Below are 23212 nucleotides of genomic sequence, written 5' to 3' on the forward strand. Positions count from 1 at the left end.
ATAAGTGATGTAATTTCTAGAAAAGTAAGGTCTGAGAATTTAATCAAGAACACATTTAGTTTACCTTTTTAAATTGACACGAATTTCAGTGGAATTCAAGTTGTTGGCAAAATCATTTGCAGAACTCGACCGTACGCCATTTAAAACATCAAGAACTAGAGTATTTCTAAAAACGGAAAGTACACATAGTGAATAAAGAAATATATGTAATCTATATACAAATATTGATATTTACCTTTTTGCACTGCCATGGCTTTTATTTAATGCTGACTGTCTAAACCGTTTATTAGGAGAGACATCTGAAATGTTAGTAAACGGAATCCTCCTAAAATGTAAAGAACAAGTACAATGATACATGCATATAGACATGATAGATAATATTAATGTTTGTAACATTTATCTTTTTGCATGAGTTGCATTTGTCATTGAAGCTTTACAACCACTGTTCACAAGCGTTTTGTTGGATTCATAATTAGAACATAATTTTTGGCTGCATGATACATCTACATTATGATTAACTGGAAAGATTCTGAAAAAAATGCCCATGTACATACAATGAGTCAGTGTATGAATATAAATAGACAATGCATTAAACAATATTTACCTTGTGGGCGTACTATGATTACCAATTGCCTTTGGCTCATTGCTAAGTGTTTCTTTGCTTCTTTTCTTTTCAAACATATCAGAAGAACAGTCATTTCCAAAATCATTTTTACAATTCCCATGTAAAGAGTCAGTACTATCTATCGATATAAATGAAGCTGATTCGCTATCAAGAGGTTGATCAATTTTCATAATGGATTTGTTGAATATGTCACTGGAATTGCCTTGCAATGTAGCATTAATTGTAGAAATTGCATCGATAACAGCACTGCTACCACTGCCAGACTGTTCCATTTGTACATCCATCTGCGTTGCATCTTTTGTACTGGTAGCAATTTCATTTGCAACACCAACAACTGACACACAAGGAACTGCAGTACTGAATAATCGTCTTATGGTTTTATATCCATTAGAGTCAACAAAGGCATCTTTTTTAAAATGATCACTGCACAGTTTTGTAGATTTGGTTACAGAGGATATTCCAAGTATGTTCATCGATTTCTGTTTGAGTTCACTATTATCAGGGAATCTGCAATAATAATAATATAATCGTGATATAATTTTTATATAAACTCACTATGCAGTTTTAGTAACAATACAATTTGTTCATCAAAATATTTTTCATCAATCAAGTGCTGTCATTAATCGTTAACTTATATGTATGATACTTACTTGTGGAAACTACGACTTTTATCTCCAGGTATTGATTCCTTCTTACACAGACAACAATTAATAGTCATATTAAATAAACATATACAGCCCAACAATCTTTGGTTCGCAGCTATACTGCTAACAATAACATTGAGATACCCAACGCAATCGTCTCTCTCTTTCTAATCGTGTACGTTCCCACTTACGGGCATGCCTAATCAATCTGTATAAGCTCTTTGTCCCCAGATTATCGAAAGCAGCGTAAATGGTCTAAAATATGAAGACATTTTGTAAAATGAACTGCCCATATTGCTTGAAGACTTGAGCTTAGAAATATGGCAGAACATGTAGTTTCAACATGATTGTTGTTCGGCACACTCTTCAGCGGTAGCACGAGAAGTTCTTGATAGTGACTTCAATGGTCGCTGGATTGATCGAGGCGGTCTGATAATTTGGCCTGCAAGATCGCCAGAACTTACTTCACCAGATTTCTTTTTGTGGGGCTATCTGAAAGACAAAGTGTATAAAGAAAAACCAACAACACGTGAGAATATGATTGACCGAATTACAAGTGCATGTGTTGAAATTCAAGAAGATACACTTCTCCGTTGTGTAAATTCATTTGAATTACGGATTAATAAGTGCATTGAATTCGAAAGTCATCATTTTGAGCACTTACTTTAATTAAAAGATGATTCCCGAGTACCTCAAATCGTGAGAGGTGAGGGGACTCACGTTAATCAACTACCCTGAATCGTGAGAGGCAAGGGGTTTCACGTTAATTAAGCACCCCGAAGGGAACAAGAAACTGCTACGTCCACGTCGCTTTTCCTGGTTTACGCTAAAAGTACACGGAAAGAAATTTCAGTAAATCGTTCTCTCGAGAAGACGCGCTGTTGCGCTGAATGAGGGGACGTTGCATGACCTCGCCGAGAGAATACTGTTTTATCGTTTTAGGTGAGCTGCTGCCCCAGAGTGGTAAGGCCACTGTCCCGAACTGTGATTACAACGTCTCTCCCCCTGGCGGAGAAAGTTGCAATACCACTCTGAGGCGATGCTTCAACTCTTTTTCGTGTACGTGCGCTCGCCTTCGTGATTTTTTTCATGTTTTTATTGTTTTTAACTGAAAATGAACACATTTTTTTTAAAGTTCGGGTTTGAAGATATCCGAGACACCTGAACAGTAGGTTATTATATTTTTTTTTCTATGCACGCTAGTTCGACTAAATGACATAAACTAACAGTATTTTCGAAGCAAAAGTCTTATTTTTCCAAGTGCTAATTGTAATTAACGTATATATAAGATAACATTAATGTGATCCTAGCTTGAATAATTGTATTAATATAGTTGCTCAAGGTAATTCAATCAATATTTAAAAAAATAGTTTTATAGAGATCTATTGTACAATTTCATGCTTCAACTCGGAACAAGGAGTCTCCGTCAGTTCGGATGAGTTGTTCTCCTAAAAGGGGCCGTTCACCCAAATATAGCGTGCCGCTGCACTAGGCTTCTGGTAGCTCTGCGTGCTCGGTCGTAGTAAAGCGGCTTTCCGAAATTTCTTTCCGTGTAGTAGTTTGTTTTAAGACTAATTTCGAGTATTGCAGAATCGTGAGCGTGCATTCTCAGTAACAGTAAAATGAAAAAAAATTAAATTTCGTCGATTACAGCGCCATCTATGGCGAAATGAGAAAAATGTTTCAGACAAATCATACACATTTTCATCCAACTAATCTGAATATGCAATAAAAAATAGGGGTTCCCATTTAAGATTTTGAACTTGCCCCACCTCCACCCTCAAGGGGCGGTGTGGGGGAACCGGTTTTAACATCAGTGTATGTACTCCTCAGAGCGATTAAATTTTTATTCATAACATTTTTTCACAGAGTGCCTGTTTTTCGAAATATTTGAAAGTATCAAGTCTCGTTTACTTTAATATACTGAATATCATTTATTCGTACTTTTTATGATTGATAGTGCCACACTTTTTCCACTTTTTGTGACAAAAATGTGAAATTCGTCAGTTGAAAGCTTTAGATTGAAGAATGCTAATTTGACTAAGTTTCAAATGCGATCAAGTGCACAAGTACTTAAACAATGATCATTTTCATAAAATTCCAAAAACCGACATGCACTTAACTAGGAAAATTCCTAGTCAATAGTCAACAAGCAATCTGAAATTCCTGGTTTCCCGATATTTCCCGGCCATTGTTTTTGCCCTAAACCATTTGAAAATGGTTTTATTTTGTAATTTGTAATACGGTAACGTGTATAAATGAAAATTTAAACAATATACATGTAAATCAAATTATCACTAAAGTGATAAATATTTATCGAAGCAACAATGTCGATCATATTTTTGTAGCGCCACCTATTTGAAAGAATAGTTAGATTAGTTTGCGCCTTGGCACACGTTTTTAAGCATCAAGAAAAAAGGTCGAGATCTTTAATCAGCATTTTCTATTCTGCGGTTTCGATTTTAACCAACCAAAAATATACTATAAAATAAAAAATTACCTTTTGTGGTAAAACCATCGGAGATACGAAAATAAATAAACAGAAGAAAATTGTTCACTTAAAAAAGAATTCAAGAATTCATTCATTTAAAAATTAATATTTAAATTACATCTGTGAAAAAGGTCTCCTTCGCTCCGCTGGTTATCGAACTATAGGTCTTCCAATTAGGTTCAACAACTCAGCGGCGCAGGCGCCATCAATGTATTAAAAAAATGACTAGGTTAGATTTTCTGATATTGTTTTGCTTTACAATGAGCTATCAATCGCTTTTGTAAACTCGACCCTTATTTTCGAAAACTACCCCCTGTAATGACAAAAAGTGTTAAAAAAACAACTAGGCTAGATTTTTCACTATTTTTTTGTTTTCTAATGTGATATGAAACACTTTTGTAAAATTAACCCTTATTTTAAAAAGCAACCTCCTATGCTGCATAAACAAATTTAAAAAAATGAAACTATCAAGATGGAAAACACATATAAAACATGAACACGGTATTTTTAAAAAATAACTGAGGAGCAAAATTATTCTTAACCCCTTATCGTTACAAAAATAACCCCCGTATCAATCGCTTTCGTAAAAATAACCCTTATGTAAAAAAACAATACCCTGTAATGAAAACACGTATTGAAAAAGTCGATACGTACATAGCTAGAAGTTACTTATAAAATAGTAACATAGTACTTTTAAGTTTAATTATTTCTCACTCCTATTCGTTATAAAAATTAGCCGCCGCAATGTAAATCATTTTCCAGTTTACGTGTGTATATTGAAAAAATATAATTTACCTTTTCCTATGCAACCACTTTGATTTTTAAGCTCCAATCCTTGACATCTAAAATCAACACCTCTTTACCACGTAAATATGAAATTGTGAAAACATCATCTTTTGGAGAATTTTTCAGTGTCAAAGGAATCTCTCATGTTGGGGCTCCTGGAAAATACCTCCTCCGATTTTTTGGCTTCAAACCTTAACGTCTAAAATCAACCCCTCTCCACCATGTAGACATGAGTTTCTTCAAAAATAATCTTTTTGAGAATTCTCTAGTGGAAATAGTGTCTCTGATTTTTGAGCTCCTAAAAAATAACCTTTTCGGTTTTCGGCTTCAACTCTTAACGTCTAAAATCAACCCCTCTCCACCACGTAGACATGAGTTTCTTCAAAAATAATCTTTTTGAGAATTCTCTAGTGGAAATAGTGTCTCTGATTTTTGAGCTCCAAAAAATAACCTTTTCGGTTTTCGGCTCCAACTCTTAACGTCTAAAATCAACCCCTCTCTACCACATAGATATGAAATTGTAAAAACATCATCTTTCTAAGAATTTTTTAATGTCAATGGAGTCTTTCATGTTTGGGCACCTCGAAAATAACATCTCTGATTTTTGGGCTCCAAACCTTAACGTCTAAAACCAACCCCTCTCTACCACGTATATATGAGTTTTTTAGAAAATAATCTTTTTGAGTATTTTTCAGTATCAATTGAGTATCATTTTTGGGCTCCTCAAATAATATTTTTGAGAATTTTCCTGGGTCAATGGAGTCTCATGTTTGGTCTCCTCGAAAATACCTCCTGCGATTTTTGGGCTTCAAACATTAACATTTAAAATCAACCCCTCTCTACCACGTAGATATAAGTTTTTAAAAATATAAATCTTTCTGCAAATTTCCCAGCGTCAATGGATTCTCCGATTTTTGGGCTTCTCGAAAATATCCACTCCGAATTTTGTGCTCTAACCCTTAACATCTAAAATCAAACTCTCTCTACCACGTAGAAATAATATTGTAAAAAATCATCTTTTTAAAAATTTTCCAGTTTAAATTGAGTCTCTAATTTTTGCGATCCTCGAAAATGCCCTTTCCGATTTTTGGCTCCAACCCTTAACTTTTAAAAACAACTCATCTCTCCCACATAGATCTGAAATTGTAAAAACATAATCTTTTTGACTATTTTCCAGTGTCGATGGAGCCTCTGAATTTTGGGCTCCTGGAAAACACCTGCTCTGATTCTTGGGATCCAACCATTAACGTTAAAATCAACCCCTCTCTACCACGTAGATATATCTATGCGAAAAAATAATCTTTTTAAAGTATTGTCCAGTGTCAATGGAGTCTCTGATTTTTGGGCCCCTCAATAATACCCTCTTCTTTTTTTAGGCTCTTACTCCTGATCTCTAAAATCAAGCCCTCTCTACAACGTAGATATAAAATTGTAAAAATATCACCTTTTTACCAATTTTCCATTGTCAATGGAGTCGCTGATTCTTAGGCTTCTGGAAAATACCCATTCTGAGTTTTAGGCTCCAACCCTTAACGTTTAAAATCAACCCCTTTCTACCTTGTGGATGTGAAATTGTAAAAACATAATCTTTTTGAGTATTTTCCAGTGTCAATGGAGCCTCTGAATTCGGGCTCCTGGAAAACATCCGCTCTGATTTTTGGGATCCAACCCTTAACGTTTAAAATCAACCCCTCTCTACCACGTTGATATAACTTTGCGAAAAAATAATCTTTTTAAAGTATTGTCCAGTGTCAATGGAGTCTCTGATTTTTGGGCTCCTCGATAATACCCTCTCCTATTTTTGGGCTCTTACTCCTGACATCTGAAACCAACACCCCTCTACCACGTAGTTATAAAATTGTAAAAATATCACCTTTTTACCAATTTTCCGTTGTCAATGGAGTCGCTGATTCTTAGGCTTCTGGAAAATACCCACTCTGATTTTTGGGCTCCAACACTTAACGTTTAAAATCAACCCCTTTCTACCTTGTAGATGTGAAATTGTAAAAACACAATGTTTTTGAGTATTTTCCAATGTCAATGGAGCCTATAAATTTCGGGCTCCTGGAAAATACCCGCTCTGATTCTTGGGATCCAATCCTTAACGTCTAAAATAAACCTCTCTCTACCACGTAAAGAATGTGAAATTTTTCACTTATATTGTATCTAAAAATTCGCTTAGAACCACTTTACTCTAGGACTCATAATTTTTTGATTAAATAAGGGTTCGTTAATCACCTATTTTTGGTCAAATATTTTTGTTTTATCTATCGAAAATACTTACATGAAAATTCGATTTTCTAGCTACACTAAACGAGATACAAACGAAAAGATAAAGAAACAAATTATTCAATTTAAAAAGATCGAAAAATTTCTTTCAGATTATTTTTTATAATTGGCATAGATTTTGCTTTAGTCGTCACAATATTATTAAAAATAAAAGATTACATTTTGCGGAACACATATTTGCAAAATAGATACGACAAAATATATAGACGAGAAATTATTTAGCTCAAAAATACCTGAAAATTTATTTCACATTATTGTTTGACAATACGCATAGTTCTCGTTTTAATCGTGAAAATGACATTAAAAGTAACAAACTTAAATTTATGAGAAAACCAAGGGATATAATCCAATGTTTGACGGCAACTTCTTACACTGTTGAGAATAGCGATTTATATATGTGTCATTTAATATAGAATTAAGAATGTACGAAGTGAGTTTGGTTTTTAGCGGTCCTCGCTAGGCTGTCTTTAATCTAAACTATGCTAATGTGATTCATACGATATGACTACGGGTACGTGTTGCGTGAATCAGACTACCATGAAAACAGGCAGTCGGCTACAGATTATCGATGCGAGAGCATGATCCGATGTCGCGTTTAATTCTTCATATATAAGACGTCTTATTTAAATCTGAATAAACTTGTTATTATTTTACCGTAACTCTTCACATGATTCTCTTGTATTTAAACCTTTTGTAACAATAGATTATGGGCCCAGTGCTGCATTTCAAACAGAGTTAGCGTAAAGTTTCAAGCTTACCACCAAAATTTGATAATGTGCGTACAGCCTGGTACGCTGTTCCCCGTATTGATTAAACAGTTGAAAAGAAAAGGTTCGTGTCACTATTGTAAAAAGCCTGGTCATTGGGCACGTCATTGCCGTATTAAGAAAAAGGCTAATAGCAATAGTGAGTCTTTGGTGGCTCGACAGACAGAGGATCAAGATTTTTAAAAAGGTTCTGGAAGTGCGGCTAAATTTTTAAATGCCGAAACTTCATTGGCTTAAGTGAATTAAGACATATGGTTTGCTGATTCAGGTGCAACTGAGCATATGTCGTTCAGAAAAGAGTGGTTCAAAAATTTGAAGGAATTTTCAAATAATGAATATTCTGTCTTAGTGCGAGATGGTAATTCTCTCTGTGTGCGACATATCAAGAAAAATTTACTTTCAATAGGACGTTCATCGGAAAAGATATGGAGATTATTTTCAAAGAAGGACGTCAAAACGTTCCATTTTATAAAAATAATCGACTGATAGTTGATGGAACGAGACACAATAAAAGACTTTACAGAATGAATTTTAAGTCAGTGGGAGCAGCTGAAACAAATTTGGTAGAAACAGAAACCTTTGTAAAATGATATGAGAGACTAGGCCACGTCAATTTTAAAACTCTACGATACATGTCAAAGAATTATGCAGTAAAGGATTTAAAAATTGAGAACCCTGTGGAACAAGATCCATTGTGCAAGGGATGTGTATTGGGTAAGCAACACCGAACAAAAATTTCCGAAAGGGGAAGCTGTTCGTGCCACCCGACCTGGAGAAATTTTTCATGCCGATCTTTGTGGGAAAATGAGCCAGCCTTCGATTTAAGCATCCAATTATTTCTTATTACTGAAGGATGATTTTTCAAGGTGCTACATTCGAAGAGATGTATTTTTTGATGAAAAACTGAAACCTGAACCTTTTCATATGATTATCACAAATCAAGGAGAAGAATAGAATGAAGAAGATACAACAGTCAGTGGGAGGTCAAAGGATGAATTGACACAATTAGAAACGAAGAGGACGAAGAATCCGCGCCTGCCGATACCAAGAGATCCCTATCTTCTACGAGATAAAAGCAAATCTTTAACATCAGAAGTTTATAAGACTGGTTCTGAAATAGCAGAGGCACTTTTTGCTATATTTGAACCAGAAACTGTACAAGAAGTATTGGATTCTGAAAATTAAAATCAGTGGAAGCAAGCCATCAACGAAGAATTGGAATCTCTGAAAGAAAATGGAACGTGGATTTTGGTTCCCAGACCTGAAAATGAAAATATTATTTCAAATCGGCGGATTTTCAAAAAGTAATACAAATCGGATGGTACAATTGACAAGTTCAAAGCTCGACGTGTCATTCGAGGATTCGCGCAAAAGGAAGGAATTGATTTCAAGGTAACCTTTGCTACTGTCGTAAAGTATGGCACTATAAGGCTGCTGCTTTCAATTGCTACATCGGAAGATTTCGAAATGACTCAGTTCGACGTCAACATTGCGTTTTTTTATGGAGAACTGGAGGAAAGAATTTATATGGAACAACCGGCTGGATTCGAAATAGATGAAGCAAAAATAAATAATTTATTGTCTGAAATTAGTCCCGTGTTTAAAATCAAATGTTAAAAAGCTGAGTGTTTCGTCGGAATACAAATAGAGAGAACGATAGGAATACAAAATATTTAAAATTGTATGAAAGTGTTTCTGTTGAAAAGATTCTAACTAAGTTTAATCATGTTGATTGTACTCCGGTTTGAATTCCAGCTGATCCTAATATTAAATTTACGAAAAAGGATAATTTAAACGAAGAAAAGGGGGGTTTATTTTCTTACAGAGAGGCAATTTGTTCACTTATGTTTTTATGTTAACGAAAGGACCCAATTCAGCTTTTATAATCAGTGTTTTGAGTCAGTTGGCGGAAAATCCAAATTCAAGTCATTGTAATGGAGTAAAACGATTACTGAAATATTTTAAAGGCACTTCAAATCATGGTATTGTTTTTGGGGATATATCAAAAGACCATGTTTTAAAAGCATATTGCGATTCTGATTGAGCCGGTGACATAGTTACGCGAAAAAGTACCACTGGGTGGTTTTGTCTTTTAAATGATGATCCTGTGGTCTGGTTGTCAAAGAAACAATCCACCGTTGCTATTTCGTCGACAGAAGGTGAATTCATATCTTTATTTTCCGTAACTAAAGAAGTTGCTTGGCTCCGTTGTATACGGACTAAAGAATCCAGTTTCTTCGAAACGATTCAAGCATATTGACACTCAATATCATTTTACCTCTGAGAAACAAAGAGTAGGAGAAATAATGGTAATTTATGTTAAAACAAGAGAACAATTAGCAGATCCACTTACAAAAGCTTTGTGTAAGCAAAAGTTTCATAGTTTGATTTATGAAAACGTAAGCGAAACATATTTTATACAGATACTCATCGAGTGGGAGTATTGAAAATAGCGATTCATATCTGTATCATTTAATATGAGCTTAAGAATGTACTAAGTGAGTTTGGTTTTTAGCGGTCCTCGCTAGACTGTCTTGAATCTAAACTATGCGAATGTGATTCTTCTTCAAAGTCTAATATTTATATAGTTAATAGATATTAATATAATCTTTTTATTAATCTCTTTCTGATCCCCTTTTGAACCATCAGTTTTTCTTTTTTGCCTTGGTCTAATGCGTCAAACGCCGCATTTAAGTCCACGAATATGGCTATCTTAGCCCCTTTCCTCCTCTTAATCCCCTAATTTACTAAATAATTCAGCTTTTTTTCTAAACCCTTTCCATATTCGGTGGCTCTATCTTTTTTCTTCAACTACTTTATTCAATTTTTGCGAGAAAACAGTCACATAATCTTTAAACAATGTTGGCATGAGTGTCTCATTTCTTCAGTATCGTCCTTCCATACGATGTGTGTTCCAAAAGCTCGTGTTGTTTTTTTGGCAGAGGCGTAAAAGGTTAGAAGGGTTTGGTGTGCTCGGCGATTTTCTTCTGTCGAAAAAAATGGAGCAAAGAGTTTGCATTAAATTTTGTGTAAATTTGGTGTGAGTAAATAATAATCCTGATTTTCTCAAAAGGGTTATACCTGGGGGTGAATCGTGGGTATATGGTTATGACGTAGAAACTAAAGCCCAATCGTCTCAGTGGAAACATCCCGAGTCTCCAAGACCGAAAAAAGCACGTCAAGTTCGGTCAAATGTGAAGGTTTCGCTCACTGTCTTCTTTGATTACCGTGGCGTAGTGCATCAGGAATTCTTACCAAAAGGTCGTACGGTCAGTAAGCAGTATTACCTTCAAGCTATGTTCCGTTTGCGAGAGACGATATGCAAAAGACGTCCGGAACTTTGGAAAAACAATTCGTGGCTTTTGGGTCACGATAATGCACCTGCTCGTTCATTGTTGCTTGTGAAAGATAAAAACTGCATCGCTAAAAGAACTCAAGGCTATACCACAAAATGATTATCAGAAGTGCTTCGATGATTGGAAAAAGCGTAGGCACAAGTGTATTATACCTGAGGTGGATTACTTTGAACGGGACAACATAAATATTGAGGAATAAATGAATATTTTTTGAGAAAACCATAAAGTCACCTTATTTTTTGAACACACCTCGTATTTCCAAACTTCATTTGAAATCTAAATTATACAATGTGCTTTGTTATGTCCTCTTCCTGGTCTGTTTCTCTACCATAGTTTCCTTCTTTCCTAACATTTTTGTCTATTCCTCCTGAAAGATCCGAAAAATATTTTTTCCATTCTAACATTTCAATAACCTGGTTTACTCTTTTCCTTCTTTTTCTCTTTCTGTATTCACTACCTGTCAAACCTCTTCTTCCGTCCTAGCCTTCTCCGAATCTTCCTGAGACCTTTTATTCTCCATTTTAATCATTCCTTTCTGACCTTCTTTTGCTCTTAACAATTCTTATCCCATCACTTATATTCCCCCTTGTGTCCCTATTAAGGGAAAGTGATCCAAATTAAGATAATCTTCTGCCGCTAGTTTCTTGACCTTCTCTGAAACCTATTCATCCACTATCGCATAATCAATTACCGTTCCCCTTTCTCCTCCTCAGCGTGTATATTCTCTTTCCTTGTCTTCCTCTATATTTCCGTTTGAGATACGCCATCCGTCTTACTATCTCTTCCCTTTATTCGTCCCAATCCCACCATACTACGTCTATCTGTATTCTCCAATAGTTAACCCATATTCTTCTTTCTTTTAACCCATGCCAAATCGTCCTCTATTGCGCACATTGTTTTTACGTTGTCCTAAGTAACAGAAATTTCACTGATCTCATTAAACGGGTTGCGGTGATCTTTCAGTTTCCATAATGATGGGTTAATTTTACAACGATCTATTTTATGAAAATTTAACAATTCTTATTATATTGTTTCCAATTGTCTTTTGACTTCCCATAAATAATTCTCCGGAATGTTAGGTGACTATACCTTAAAAATGTAGAATTAAAGTCTAAGATAAAAGATTTTTTCAATAAAAGTTTTGGTACATAATAATATTAATAATTTGTTCCGCGTTGATGCGGCGGTAGGGCTTGAGCTTTCCTCTCATGACTTTGACGGCTACGTTGGCGGTAGCATTGCTACTGACAGGGTTTCCCATGCCAAATAGGCTGATAACGAAGAGATGAGGGACTAAGTGGAACACCAAAACCCATAAATGAAGAATGGAGAGTATATTAAAGATTTTGAAATGCTTGCCACTTACCAAAGATCGTCGGGGCGCCCCTGGAACCACAGTTGGGCGCCACAACATGCGATACGTGGTGATCGTGAGCTGCAAGATGGTCAGGCAGATCTCACTAATCAAACAGCTGGCTAGCAAGAACATCTACGACAAACGGCAAGCAGTTGAACTGCTAAGGTGGAACCTGCTAAGGATGCTTTGGCTAGAGTTAGCTATTTGCAGCCAACCAGCTGTACAGAAATACCGTGGGAGAGCATCAATTGGGATACCACAATGAATGAGGAAATGGTGCGTCTCTATTACGAAAGTGCGAAGTTTGAAACGAAAATGGAAAAAGGATACAATTTAAGAACGAAATTTGCTGCAAAGTATCCTAGTATACAAAAATTCGCACTCAGAGATCTTATCGCTAAGTTGAACGACATGAGGACTAATCTACAAGTGAGAGAAGACCGAGCAATGGAGATTAAGCAACAGGTTGATTTGGCGTGAAAAAACGACGGCAATGAACATCAGTTACAGGAAGCCGCGTCGAACAGTTAAGCAGGAGAAAATGATGTTCTTCTTCAACCTATTGATGATCCAACACCACCACATTCTCTAGAGGTGGATGGCCTTATACAACCAGAAGCAGAATCAGAGGTTGAGCAACCAAAAAAACGACTAAAATGGACATACCATATGAACAGAGATGTTATGCGCCTTTATTATGTGGCAGATAAATGTGGGCAAAGTATGAAGAGAGAACATCATAGACTCTTCTTACTTAAATACCCAGAGCTAGCCATAAAAATAAATGAGCAGGATCTGGCAGATCAAAAACGCTCAATATCTGTAAACAGGCTCCTTTTGAGTTGTTGAAATAGCTGATATTAAAATGGAAGTGGAACAGTAGCTTCTTATTGACGAACTCGCCTTGGAAGATGTGGACAACGAAGACTTGATTTAAAATGAAGGCAAAGATACTAGGGATAAAGAAAATCATCTATCGAATCCATTAGAACCACATCCGGATATTAATAACGATGATGTGGATAGGGAAATCACAGAAAAACAACAGCACCTTGGAAGGAATTTTGGTCATGCTTTACTAGAGTTCAGATATTTAGAACCAACTCTAAGCCATTCTCTGCCCAAAGTGAACATCACAAATGATTTGCGTGCACTAATAGCACATCTCGAAAGCAAGGTTTTACGTACGTATTTTAACGTAGCTCAAACTGCATTAGAGGTTTAAACTCTTGTATACTTTGCAGCTGTGGTAACCGTTAGAACGATGGGCCGGAAAACCAAGCCTGCAAATGCAGTTTTTGTCCCAGCAACGGATCAAGATCCACAATGGAAGTTCAGGTTGGATATGGATATCAGCAAAGTAACAGACAGAGACTTGATGTTCTTACTGCAAGACTGCGTCGATACTAGAAAAGTAGTGCACGAAGGCAGCAAAATCGAAACTTTAAGACAGATGAAAGAAGGTTTCATCGTGAACTGAGAGTAAAGCTAAATAACCAACAAGACATCGAAGTCCCTCAATTGGAAGATATGACTAACAACTGGTCGGGTGTTTGGGGAAGAATGAACAGATGCAATTTGAACACTGAGTGGTTCAAACTGGAAGAAGCAAGGGCAAGCAAAAGCCCTGACATGCAACTGACAAACATCACAGCTTTAGATGTTTCAGCGATCTCGAAAAGGGCAAGTAATTGGAAAGCTCCAGGTCCGGACATGGTGCAAGACTTCTGTTGCAAGTACCTAACGATTGTGCATTTTGCATTGGCAAGGTGTTTTTAGAAGATCAGTGAACAGCCAGACCTGATGCTAGGCCTTATGCTCCAGGGTCTTCTAACAATTTATAAATGGCTTACAGCTATCATTGCAGATAAGGTATATTCTCATTGCGACGAAAATAACATTCTTACAGAAGAACAAAATGGATGTTGTAAAAATTCGCGAGACTGTAAAGATCTAGTCACTATAGACGCTGTTGTCATTATTTAAGATCCTAAGCATCAAAAGAACATACACATGGCATACATTGACTACAAGCAAGCGTTTCCTTCTGTGCCACAAGACTATTTGCTTGAAGTGCACTATGGTTCTATTTAGCGTTGAATCCATTGAGCAAAACGCAAAAAAGCATGTCTCATGGGTTTCGAATTCATGATAATGAGGATGGTCATCAAGTGACCTATCTTCTTTACATGGATGACCTGAAGCTGTACGCTAGTTCTGCCCAGAAACAGCAGCACGTGTTCGATGTCATAAAGCAGTTTTCCAATCATATCCACAAGGAGTTCGGTCTAGATAAATGTAGAACAGTGCATTTAATCAGAGGGGAATTAGGGACCGCAGAGTTGGAAAACGAGTTCAAAAATTACATCGAGGCAATGGCTGCATGCGAATGATATAAATATCTGGGTGTTCTTGAATCTAAGGATAGTTAAGACAAGCCTAACGATTTTCTTCACTAAGAGACTCAGTTTGATTGTGAAGCGTTTTCGCAACTCGGCAAACAAAATCAAGGCAATCAACACATATGTTATCCCTGTCGTCACGTACTCCTTCGGGCTCACAAAATGTTCTAACATCGACCTTGAAAAGTTAAACAGAATTGTTCGCGTAGAAATGACGAAGCACTGAATGCACCACAGAAATTCAGCGATTGAAAGGGTCGTTCTACCACGACATTTAGGGGGTAGGGACGTTGTAGATGTCAAAAAACTTTGTGAGTCACAGGTTATACATTTTCGAGACTATTTTAACAGCAAACGAAATGTTGCGCTTTACAGTAAAATCTGTGAAGTGGATCTTGACTATACGCTCTTAAATTTGTCCTCAGATGGGGCCTTGAATATCAGGGCAGAAACCATATAGTAATTAGAAAGACAATGGAGGTAGAAAGCCATCCATGGCGAGCACCTGAAAACGTTAGATCAAAATAAAGTGGATAGTGATGCATCAAATATTTGTCTAAGAAAGGGTGTTCTGTATCCAGAGACGGAAGGATTCGTCATCGCGACACAGGACAAGGTTATCAGCACCAGAAATTATCGCAAATACGTGTTAAATCAAGACGCGGCTGATCAGTGCCGATTATGTGGAGATACCAACGAATCCATCGAACACATTATTGATGGCTGTCGTGTAATGGCTCAGAGAGAATATACGCACACAGACAATGATATAGCGGGCTTTACATCAACAACTTGCACTAAACCTAGAACTCTTAAAAGAATGGATGCCTTTTTATAGATACATTCCAATGTCCGTTTTAGAAAGCGAAAATTACAACTTATTTTGGGATACATCTATTCATCCCATTGTGATTTCGACTACAGGCAATGTGCACGCAAGATGCACTGAACATCTTGAACATTTAGGAGTCAGTAGGGTATTGGCAGCATCTCAGACGGCGGTTTTCTTAAACACCTGTCGCATTGCAAGAAACTTTCTTGGCCATCAGGAAGTGAGTGACTGAAAACCCGTGGCTATGATGTATAACCGGTTTTACACAAGTAAAAGTTTAATAAATAGATCTTTATTATGTTCCACGAGAAACGTACATTATCTGACAGAAAAAGATAAGGGAGTAGACACAAAAGGCCGAGGTTCAGCTTAGCTGCTTTACAATCTATCCTTCTACAATCTAACTTAAATGCTAACTATGATATACTATGATATAACTGCTTGTTAACGCTTACTAGCTCAAAAGGGAAAAAAAGAGAAAATGAAGATAAATAAAAATAATATTGTGTAGCCGTAAATCGTAAATTATAAATTACGGGACGAAGAATACGGGATCGTACATAAATAACCGACGGTTAGCGTTCTCGCACAAGATAGGTTCTCAGCGGATTCAGAGGTCCACCCGCAATTTTTGGTACATTTCATTTCTGACAGATTAAACACTATACGAATCAATCAGATCTTTAAGATCGTTTAACAGACGAGGAATCAAGTATGAGAAAGTAGCTTCCGCCTTTGCTGTGCGGGCTGGAGGGACCGACAATTTTCCGTTCGATCTTGTGACAAGAGACTTTCTCGCTCGATTTTCTTCCACACTAGAAATGAGATTTCGCAGATAAGACAGAATCTCTGTTAGCCAAACTTTGTATGCGAATACATGATAAGTCTAAGATTTTCTGACTTCGAGACAATGGAGAGTTGAGTACCATTCATTGAGAAATTAGAAAGAAGGTTGCAATCTAAACTGACTATTGGTAGAATTACAGATTTTGTCGGATTAATTACCAGCGCACAATCTTCCGCCCAGCCAGCGATATGGTCTAAGATCGCATTTAAGATATCTGCTCTCTCCTTAATATCTTTTTGCTTACAACGGATGTACAGCTGTGTATCATCTGCATACACGTGTATGGTTATTTTAATTCTGCCCTTGTAGATCGCTTCTTTCCTGCATACAAATTCCATCACGGAGTCAGAAAGGTCTTCTGTGTAGATTGAAAACAAGGTAGGGCTACTTACTGCCCCCTGTTCATTCTCCGTCAAATCAGCCCCCCCCCCCCCCCCCCCCCCCCCCCCCCTGCACAGTTCAATTTTGAAGATGAATTAATTTTATTGGGTTAAACATTTTCATTCTCCCTTCCAGTTTCTTATGCCGTATGGTGATTTTTGATTTTTCAAAATGGCGGACTTATATTATTGACAAAACTTAGTAACTGTATTTGAATTTGTATTAATTAAAGAAAGTACCAAGGGCTAAATAGCCTTTTAAGGAACAGGATAAGACAAGGTCATTTCAAATGTTTAAGTAAAAATAAAGAGGGAAAACTGTGTGAATAAGAAATAAAAAGGTACAAAAATTAAAATGAAGAAAAACATAAGGATTTTCGAAGCTGTAATGTTCGAGAATATAATACGAGAGATTATCAATTAGTAATTTCAAGAGTTGGGTTCGAAGTATTGTACAAATATTTGAAACAAAGATTTTTAAAATTATACAGAAAATGTGCATTTATAATATCGTATTGTACTTTATTCCATAACCGGCGCCCCTTACTATAAATGATCGTTGAAGCCGACGCGTTCTGTAGAAAGGAATCTTAAGGATTTTATGTCTTTCAAGAGGCTTAGACTGTGCTGGATGATCTCTGTCTACAAATTGGAAATGATTAAATAGCTATTCAGGAACTTTGTTTTGAAAAAGTGTGTAGATAAGTTACACATAAAGAATTGTCTTCTCTTGGCAACATTAATCATACCAGCCTTAGGTCTGTATGGAGTTATGTGATCGTATTCAGGCAAATTGTAAATAAAACGGACACAGGCATTTAATGCACGCTTGAGCTTTAAATTTAAATCGTCGGCCAAATCATCATATGCCGAACAACCATAATCAAAATGAGGCAAGATTAAACTCTTAAATAGAACTATCAGAGTGGAGGTAGGTAAAGAGTCCTTATTTCTACATAGTTAAAGACAACAAAATTAACAGCCCATTATTAAAATTAGAGATAGAAGAAAAAATGTACAATAGACTACTGAAAAAGTTAGTAATATATAAAATAAAACAATAATGGCTTAAAAATAAAAGAGAACGGAGGAGTGCCGAATTTTATTATTTTTTGTGTGAAAACGAGAGTTTTCAATAAGGGAAACTTTACATAATCGGGATTTTGTGAGTTGCAGTAAATCTGCAACGCCACAGCATATTATGTATTCCTTACACAAGTAGTGCAAATGCACTGTTGTATAGAAGGCCTTATTTGTAGAAATATCATGTAATCCCTGGCTCTCTCTTAAAATCTCTGGAAATGCTTTTAAGTTTCTGTAAATCTTTTAAATGGCCTTAAAATCTCTTTTAATTTAATCATTTGTAGTATTTGAAATCTTAAATCATTAAAATTTATTGAAATGGTTTAAATTCCTTAAAATATTTTGCAGTTTTTGTGAATTTGAAAAACTGTTTTTGCTGAAAAGTCAAAGTAAATTTTTTCTTACCACAATCCCTGGACCTGATGCTATGGCCAAGCGGACAGCACCTTTCGTAGATGTTAAACTTATCGCCAATTTTGAACCTATTAAATAATCCGGAGTAGCAGCGAAACGTTGACGAAGTTCCAATTCCAAAACGTGTTTTTTTGCTAGAAGATCGCGATAGACTTCACCTGGCTCTAAAATATCCATCGTGGAACCCACAGCATATCCCCGCACTTAAATTTTAAAGACAATACGTTACATAAATCGCTGATGGCGCTTGCAGAATTTTAAAAATATAATTGGCAATACTGTTTGGAATAAATCGCGAACAGCAAAGGAAATTCTAAAATATTCAGATGGATAATGTATTTATGAAAAGAGTTTACTTTAGTATGCACTGGTTAGCATATCCGGTAACAAGATGTGTGCATTGAAATGGATAAAAATGATTTCAAATATAGCAAGAAACATTATTCGTTTGATTTCAAAATGTTCTGAATTTGTTCGTGGGAGGAATCGATCGGGATTAACTGGAGTGCACTTTAAGTCAAATATAATTCTTCTTAAGTAAAATGTCGCCAATTAAACTTTATCAATGGATATGTGGTCTTTTTTGTCCAGAAAATATAAATAATAGTAAGGCAATATGAGTGACATGCAGGGAAAATTAACCTATAGAAAAAATGTCTTTCATCAATTTTCACTGTCGTAAAACGCTGACCTCCTCCACCCCCCATCGTTGTCCAGACAGCGTATTTTGTATATAAATTTTCCATTGTCTGAAGTATTATGATGCAATGATTTTTCAGTTATCTTTTTGATGAAAATTTCAAGAAGCCCATTATACGGTTATCAACTGTCTTATACTTTCCATATACAAATTAGGGTCATGACTAAAATTTCATGATGCATACATTATATTTATGTCGCCCTAAGTAACAGAAATTTAAGAGATCCAATTAAACGTGTTGAGGTGATCTTTCAGTCTCCATAATAATGAGTTAATTTTACAGAGATCTATTTTATGAAAACTTCAGAGATCTTATTATATTGTTTCCAATTGTATACACAAACATGGACACATGCATATATGACGACACACACACACATATATATACATGGGATATTCTCTGTCAAAGCAGCCACCTCCTCCCCCCCCCTCCCTGCACACTTCAATTTTTACAATAAATTAATCCAATAGAATCCAATATGGTGGCTTAAATGAGAATTTTCTGACAACAAATCCTTTTACGTAATTATAGCACATGTTGAGTATCAGAATAAAGGTTTTCTGGAATAGTGATTACGAATTTCTCATTAGTTTTACGAAATTTTAAGATGGCGAATACAAGATAGTGGTTGCAATGAGAATTTCCACACATTAAATCGTTTTACGTGATTATAGCACGTTTTGGGTATCAAGATAAGGGTTTTTGGGTACTATGATTACGAATTTCCCATTATTTTTACAAAATTTCAAGATGGTGAATCAACGATGGCCGCTGGGAGCAGGTCATATAAAGCTATTAAAGTATGCATTTTCATATTGTTGGTACACCCATTGGATTATCAAGTATGATATAATCCATGGGTCTCCAAAGGTACATCCTGTATCTACTAGCGATCCGAGGTCAATAGGTCGGATCTACTCAGTTTTAACCTAGAACTGTCAAAACCCTTTACCTTATTTTTTGCCGCTGGGTACTCTTTAAGTCGAAACCCTTATTTCTATTCAAAATTTTACGCTAAAATTGAGACTTATGAAACAAGATAATGAATTTTTGGTTTTTGTTACATTAATATTGCTAAATAAAATATTTAATGCAATTTTAATTTAAATACTCACAATTTAAATTACCTGAAAATTATTTTGTTTATAAGTAATTAAAATTTTTATGTTTAAATTCAGACTTGAATTTATCAAAAGTATATCTTAATTATCATACATAATTATCATGCAAAATTATATTAAAACAAAGCAATGTAAAATATTAAAAAGTAACAAGAAATTCACGCGTTCTTGGATTTCTGTTACCTAATCTTAAAGACATAATCAATTTCCAAATCCATATTATCAAAATTTTCAATATTAAAAGTTAAAAAAATTAAATTATTATATCTAACAGATATACAAAAAATAAATAAAGTAACATTTTTACATTCTGTTAATGCGAATGCAAAGAAGTTTTTTCCTTTGAATAATTCAAATTTAAAGGTTTACAATTTAAAAATGTTACATTTTGAACGGTCAAAATGACATTTTTTTTTATTTTAGACAAATTTGTGGAATCAATTTTAATTTTTTTTATGTAATAAAAAATTACAATTCTACAATTTAAACAACTTTAACTTTGAAGCATTCAGTGTAGTTTAAAGTAGTATAAAATTGAAAAGCATTTTTATTTAAAAGCGTTAATGCAATTTCATTTCCTCATACGAGGGATGTTCAAAAAGTAAGTTACCCTAGTCTGCCATTTTGCCCCAGCGCCATCTAGCGAGCTGGGACCCAACAGAGTTTTAGTATAGGATATACCGATAAGAGCGGAACCGGTCTTAGCTGCCGAAAAATTTTTTTTCAGCAGTACCGGCTTGGAAACCATGGAGCTACCTGTGAAAAACGTGTCCACTTATGAGTTGCGTGCAGTTATTCGCTTTTTTAACTGCAAAAGGGCTTAATGGCAACGAAATTCACACTGAATTAGTACATATTTATGGTGAAAAATGCATAAGTGTGCAAATTGTGCGTCGGTGGCGTACATATTTTCTCGAGGGACGCGGGGAAGTTCATGATGAGCAGCGTGCAGGCAGGCCAAAAACCGCCATTACAGATGACGCAGTCACAGCAGTTGAAAAAATCATTATGGCGAATAGGCGCTTTACAATTGACAGAATTTTGGACTCAATGCCTTCTGAAATCGATATTTGTCGAACTCCAATCCACACAATCATAAAAGATCATCTTGGTTACCGTAAAGTTTGTGCGAGTTGGGTCCCACGGCACGGATTTTTATAAACAAGGTTTGTCAAACCTTGAGAACAGATATAAAAAATATATTTGAGTCCAAGGGGCCTATGTAGAAAAATATTTTATGAGTCAAACAATAAATACATATGTTACTTTAACTTAAAAATTATGTTTTGCTTTTTTCACGAAGCAGGGAAACTTACTTTTTGAACACCCCTCGTAGATCCTGTATCTGCTAACGATCCGAGGTTAATAGGTCAGATCTACTCAGTTTTGACCCAAAATTGTCAAAAGCCTTGACCTGAATTGAGCCTCTGGGATTCCTTAAACTCGAGGCCCTTATTTCTATTCAAAACTTCACGCTAAAATTGAGAATTATAAAATAAAATAATGAATGTTTAGTTTTCGTTACTTTAATATTGGTAAATAAAATATTCAATGCCATTGTAATTTTGTATACTCATAATTTTCATTCCATAAAAATTGTTTTATTTATAAATAATTTGCAATTTAATTTTCAAATTCAAACTTAAATTTATCTGAAGTATATCTTCATTATATAACTGTTATTATTACATACAAAATTAAATCACAATAAAATAATGTAAAATATTTTTAAAAAGCAAGAAATTTACATGTCCTTGGGTTTCTACTACCTAATATTAAAACATCAACAATTTTTAATCAACAATAACAAATTTTTCAATAATAAACGTTCCAAAAATTGTTAAGTGTAGTTAAATATTCTATGGACAATTTATATATTTACCATGACATTTGAAGCAATTTTTAATTGTTTAAACAAATGTAAATTATGTAAACAATTTTTTATTTTCCAAAAATTTGAAAAATAATCGTATTTTCTGATTGAAATACAATATTCTGTCATTTTTTGGTGTAGTAATTTTTCTAAAAACATTATGTAATGATCGAAACAATTAATTATTGTTTATAACTGTATTGGTTCTATTTTATTTCATTTATTAGTTATAGAAAAAAACTGATTGAGCAAATAAAGATTGTTTAAGCGAATAGAAATCTTTTAAACATTTAAAGAAATGTATCAAAATGATTTATTGATTCAACAAAACGTAGTACAAGATACTAATTTAAAAAGAAAGTTAATATCTCTGCCTCAATTTTCAGCAATTTTGAAAATAGATAGAAAATAATTATTTAAATAATCACATGAAGTTTTTAGAAAAATGTACTGCTCCAAACAATGACAAACAATTCCCTCACAGCAATATGATATACCGGAATATCCCATTTGATCCCATTTATCTCCTAGGTTGTCCCAAGGATATCCCAGGGATAACACTTCGGATATCCCGCAAGGCGAAAATGGAGATATCTCAGGGATAACACTAGGATATCCAAGATAACTCTGGGATGTTTACGGGATATTCAAATGTCCCATGTAGGAAACACAAAATTAATTTATATCCTACTCGGGACATTTGACTATCCCGTAAACTTCCCAAGGTTACCTTGGATATCCTGGGGTTATCCAAATTTCCGCCTTGCGGGATATCCGACGGGTTATCCCTGGGATATCCTTGGGACAACCAGGGAGATAAATGGGATCAAATGGGATATCGTAGTATATCGTATTTCTGTGAGGGTTACATTTCAGACGGAAATTGCTAAAAGGTAACAATAATACATAAAAACGTAGTTTTTTTAGTTTTGGTTTATATTTGGGGTGCTGCAGTCAGGGTAGGGGGTGGGTTGAAAATGAAAGTTATTAGTATGGTTATATTTCGTAGGTGCTCCTCTTAAATTCTTTTAAAAAAACTTGACACGTTTCGATGAAACGCTGGAACATGAGTTAAATTTTTCGACAATTTAAAATTTCACCATGTAAATTAAATGGGATTTGAAACTGCCGGGTCGCACGTGTTAATATTCGAATTTCGAATAAAATAACAATTACGAATTTTATTTTTCCAAAAACGGAAACTTTTTGGGGGGTAACTTGCCCTGTAGCTCGAAAAGCGCTTT

General features: G+C 35.2%; 1 protein-coding gene across 2 annotated transcripts in view; it reads right to left on the bottom strand.

Annotated features, from left to right (window-relative positions):
- The window catches only part of LOC117172855 (Bardet-Biedl syndrome 2 protein homolog), a 1136351-nt gene that overhangs the window by 530809 nt on the left and 582330 nt on the right, over positions 1-23212 (bottom strand). For both annotated transcript variants that reach the window (XM_033361113.1, XM_033361114.1), the window contains one exon: positions 18265-18476. In XM_033361113.1, the coding sequence (XP_033217004.1) occupies positions 18265-18476 (212 nt within the window). The remainder of the gene's footprint in view (positions 1-18264; positions 18477-23212) is intronic.

Source organism: Belonocnema kinseyi, chromosome 5 (assembly GCF_010883055.1).
Source record: "Belonocnema kinseyi isolate 2016_QV_RU_SX_M_011 chromosome 5, B_treatae_v1, whole genome shotgun sequence".
In the NCBI taxonomy this organism is placed as follows: domain Eukaryota; kingdom Metazoa; phylum Arthropoda; class Insecta; order Hymenoptera; family Cynipidae; genus Belonocnema; species Belonocnema kinseyi.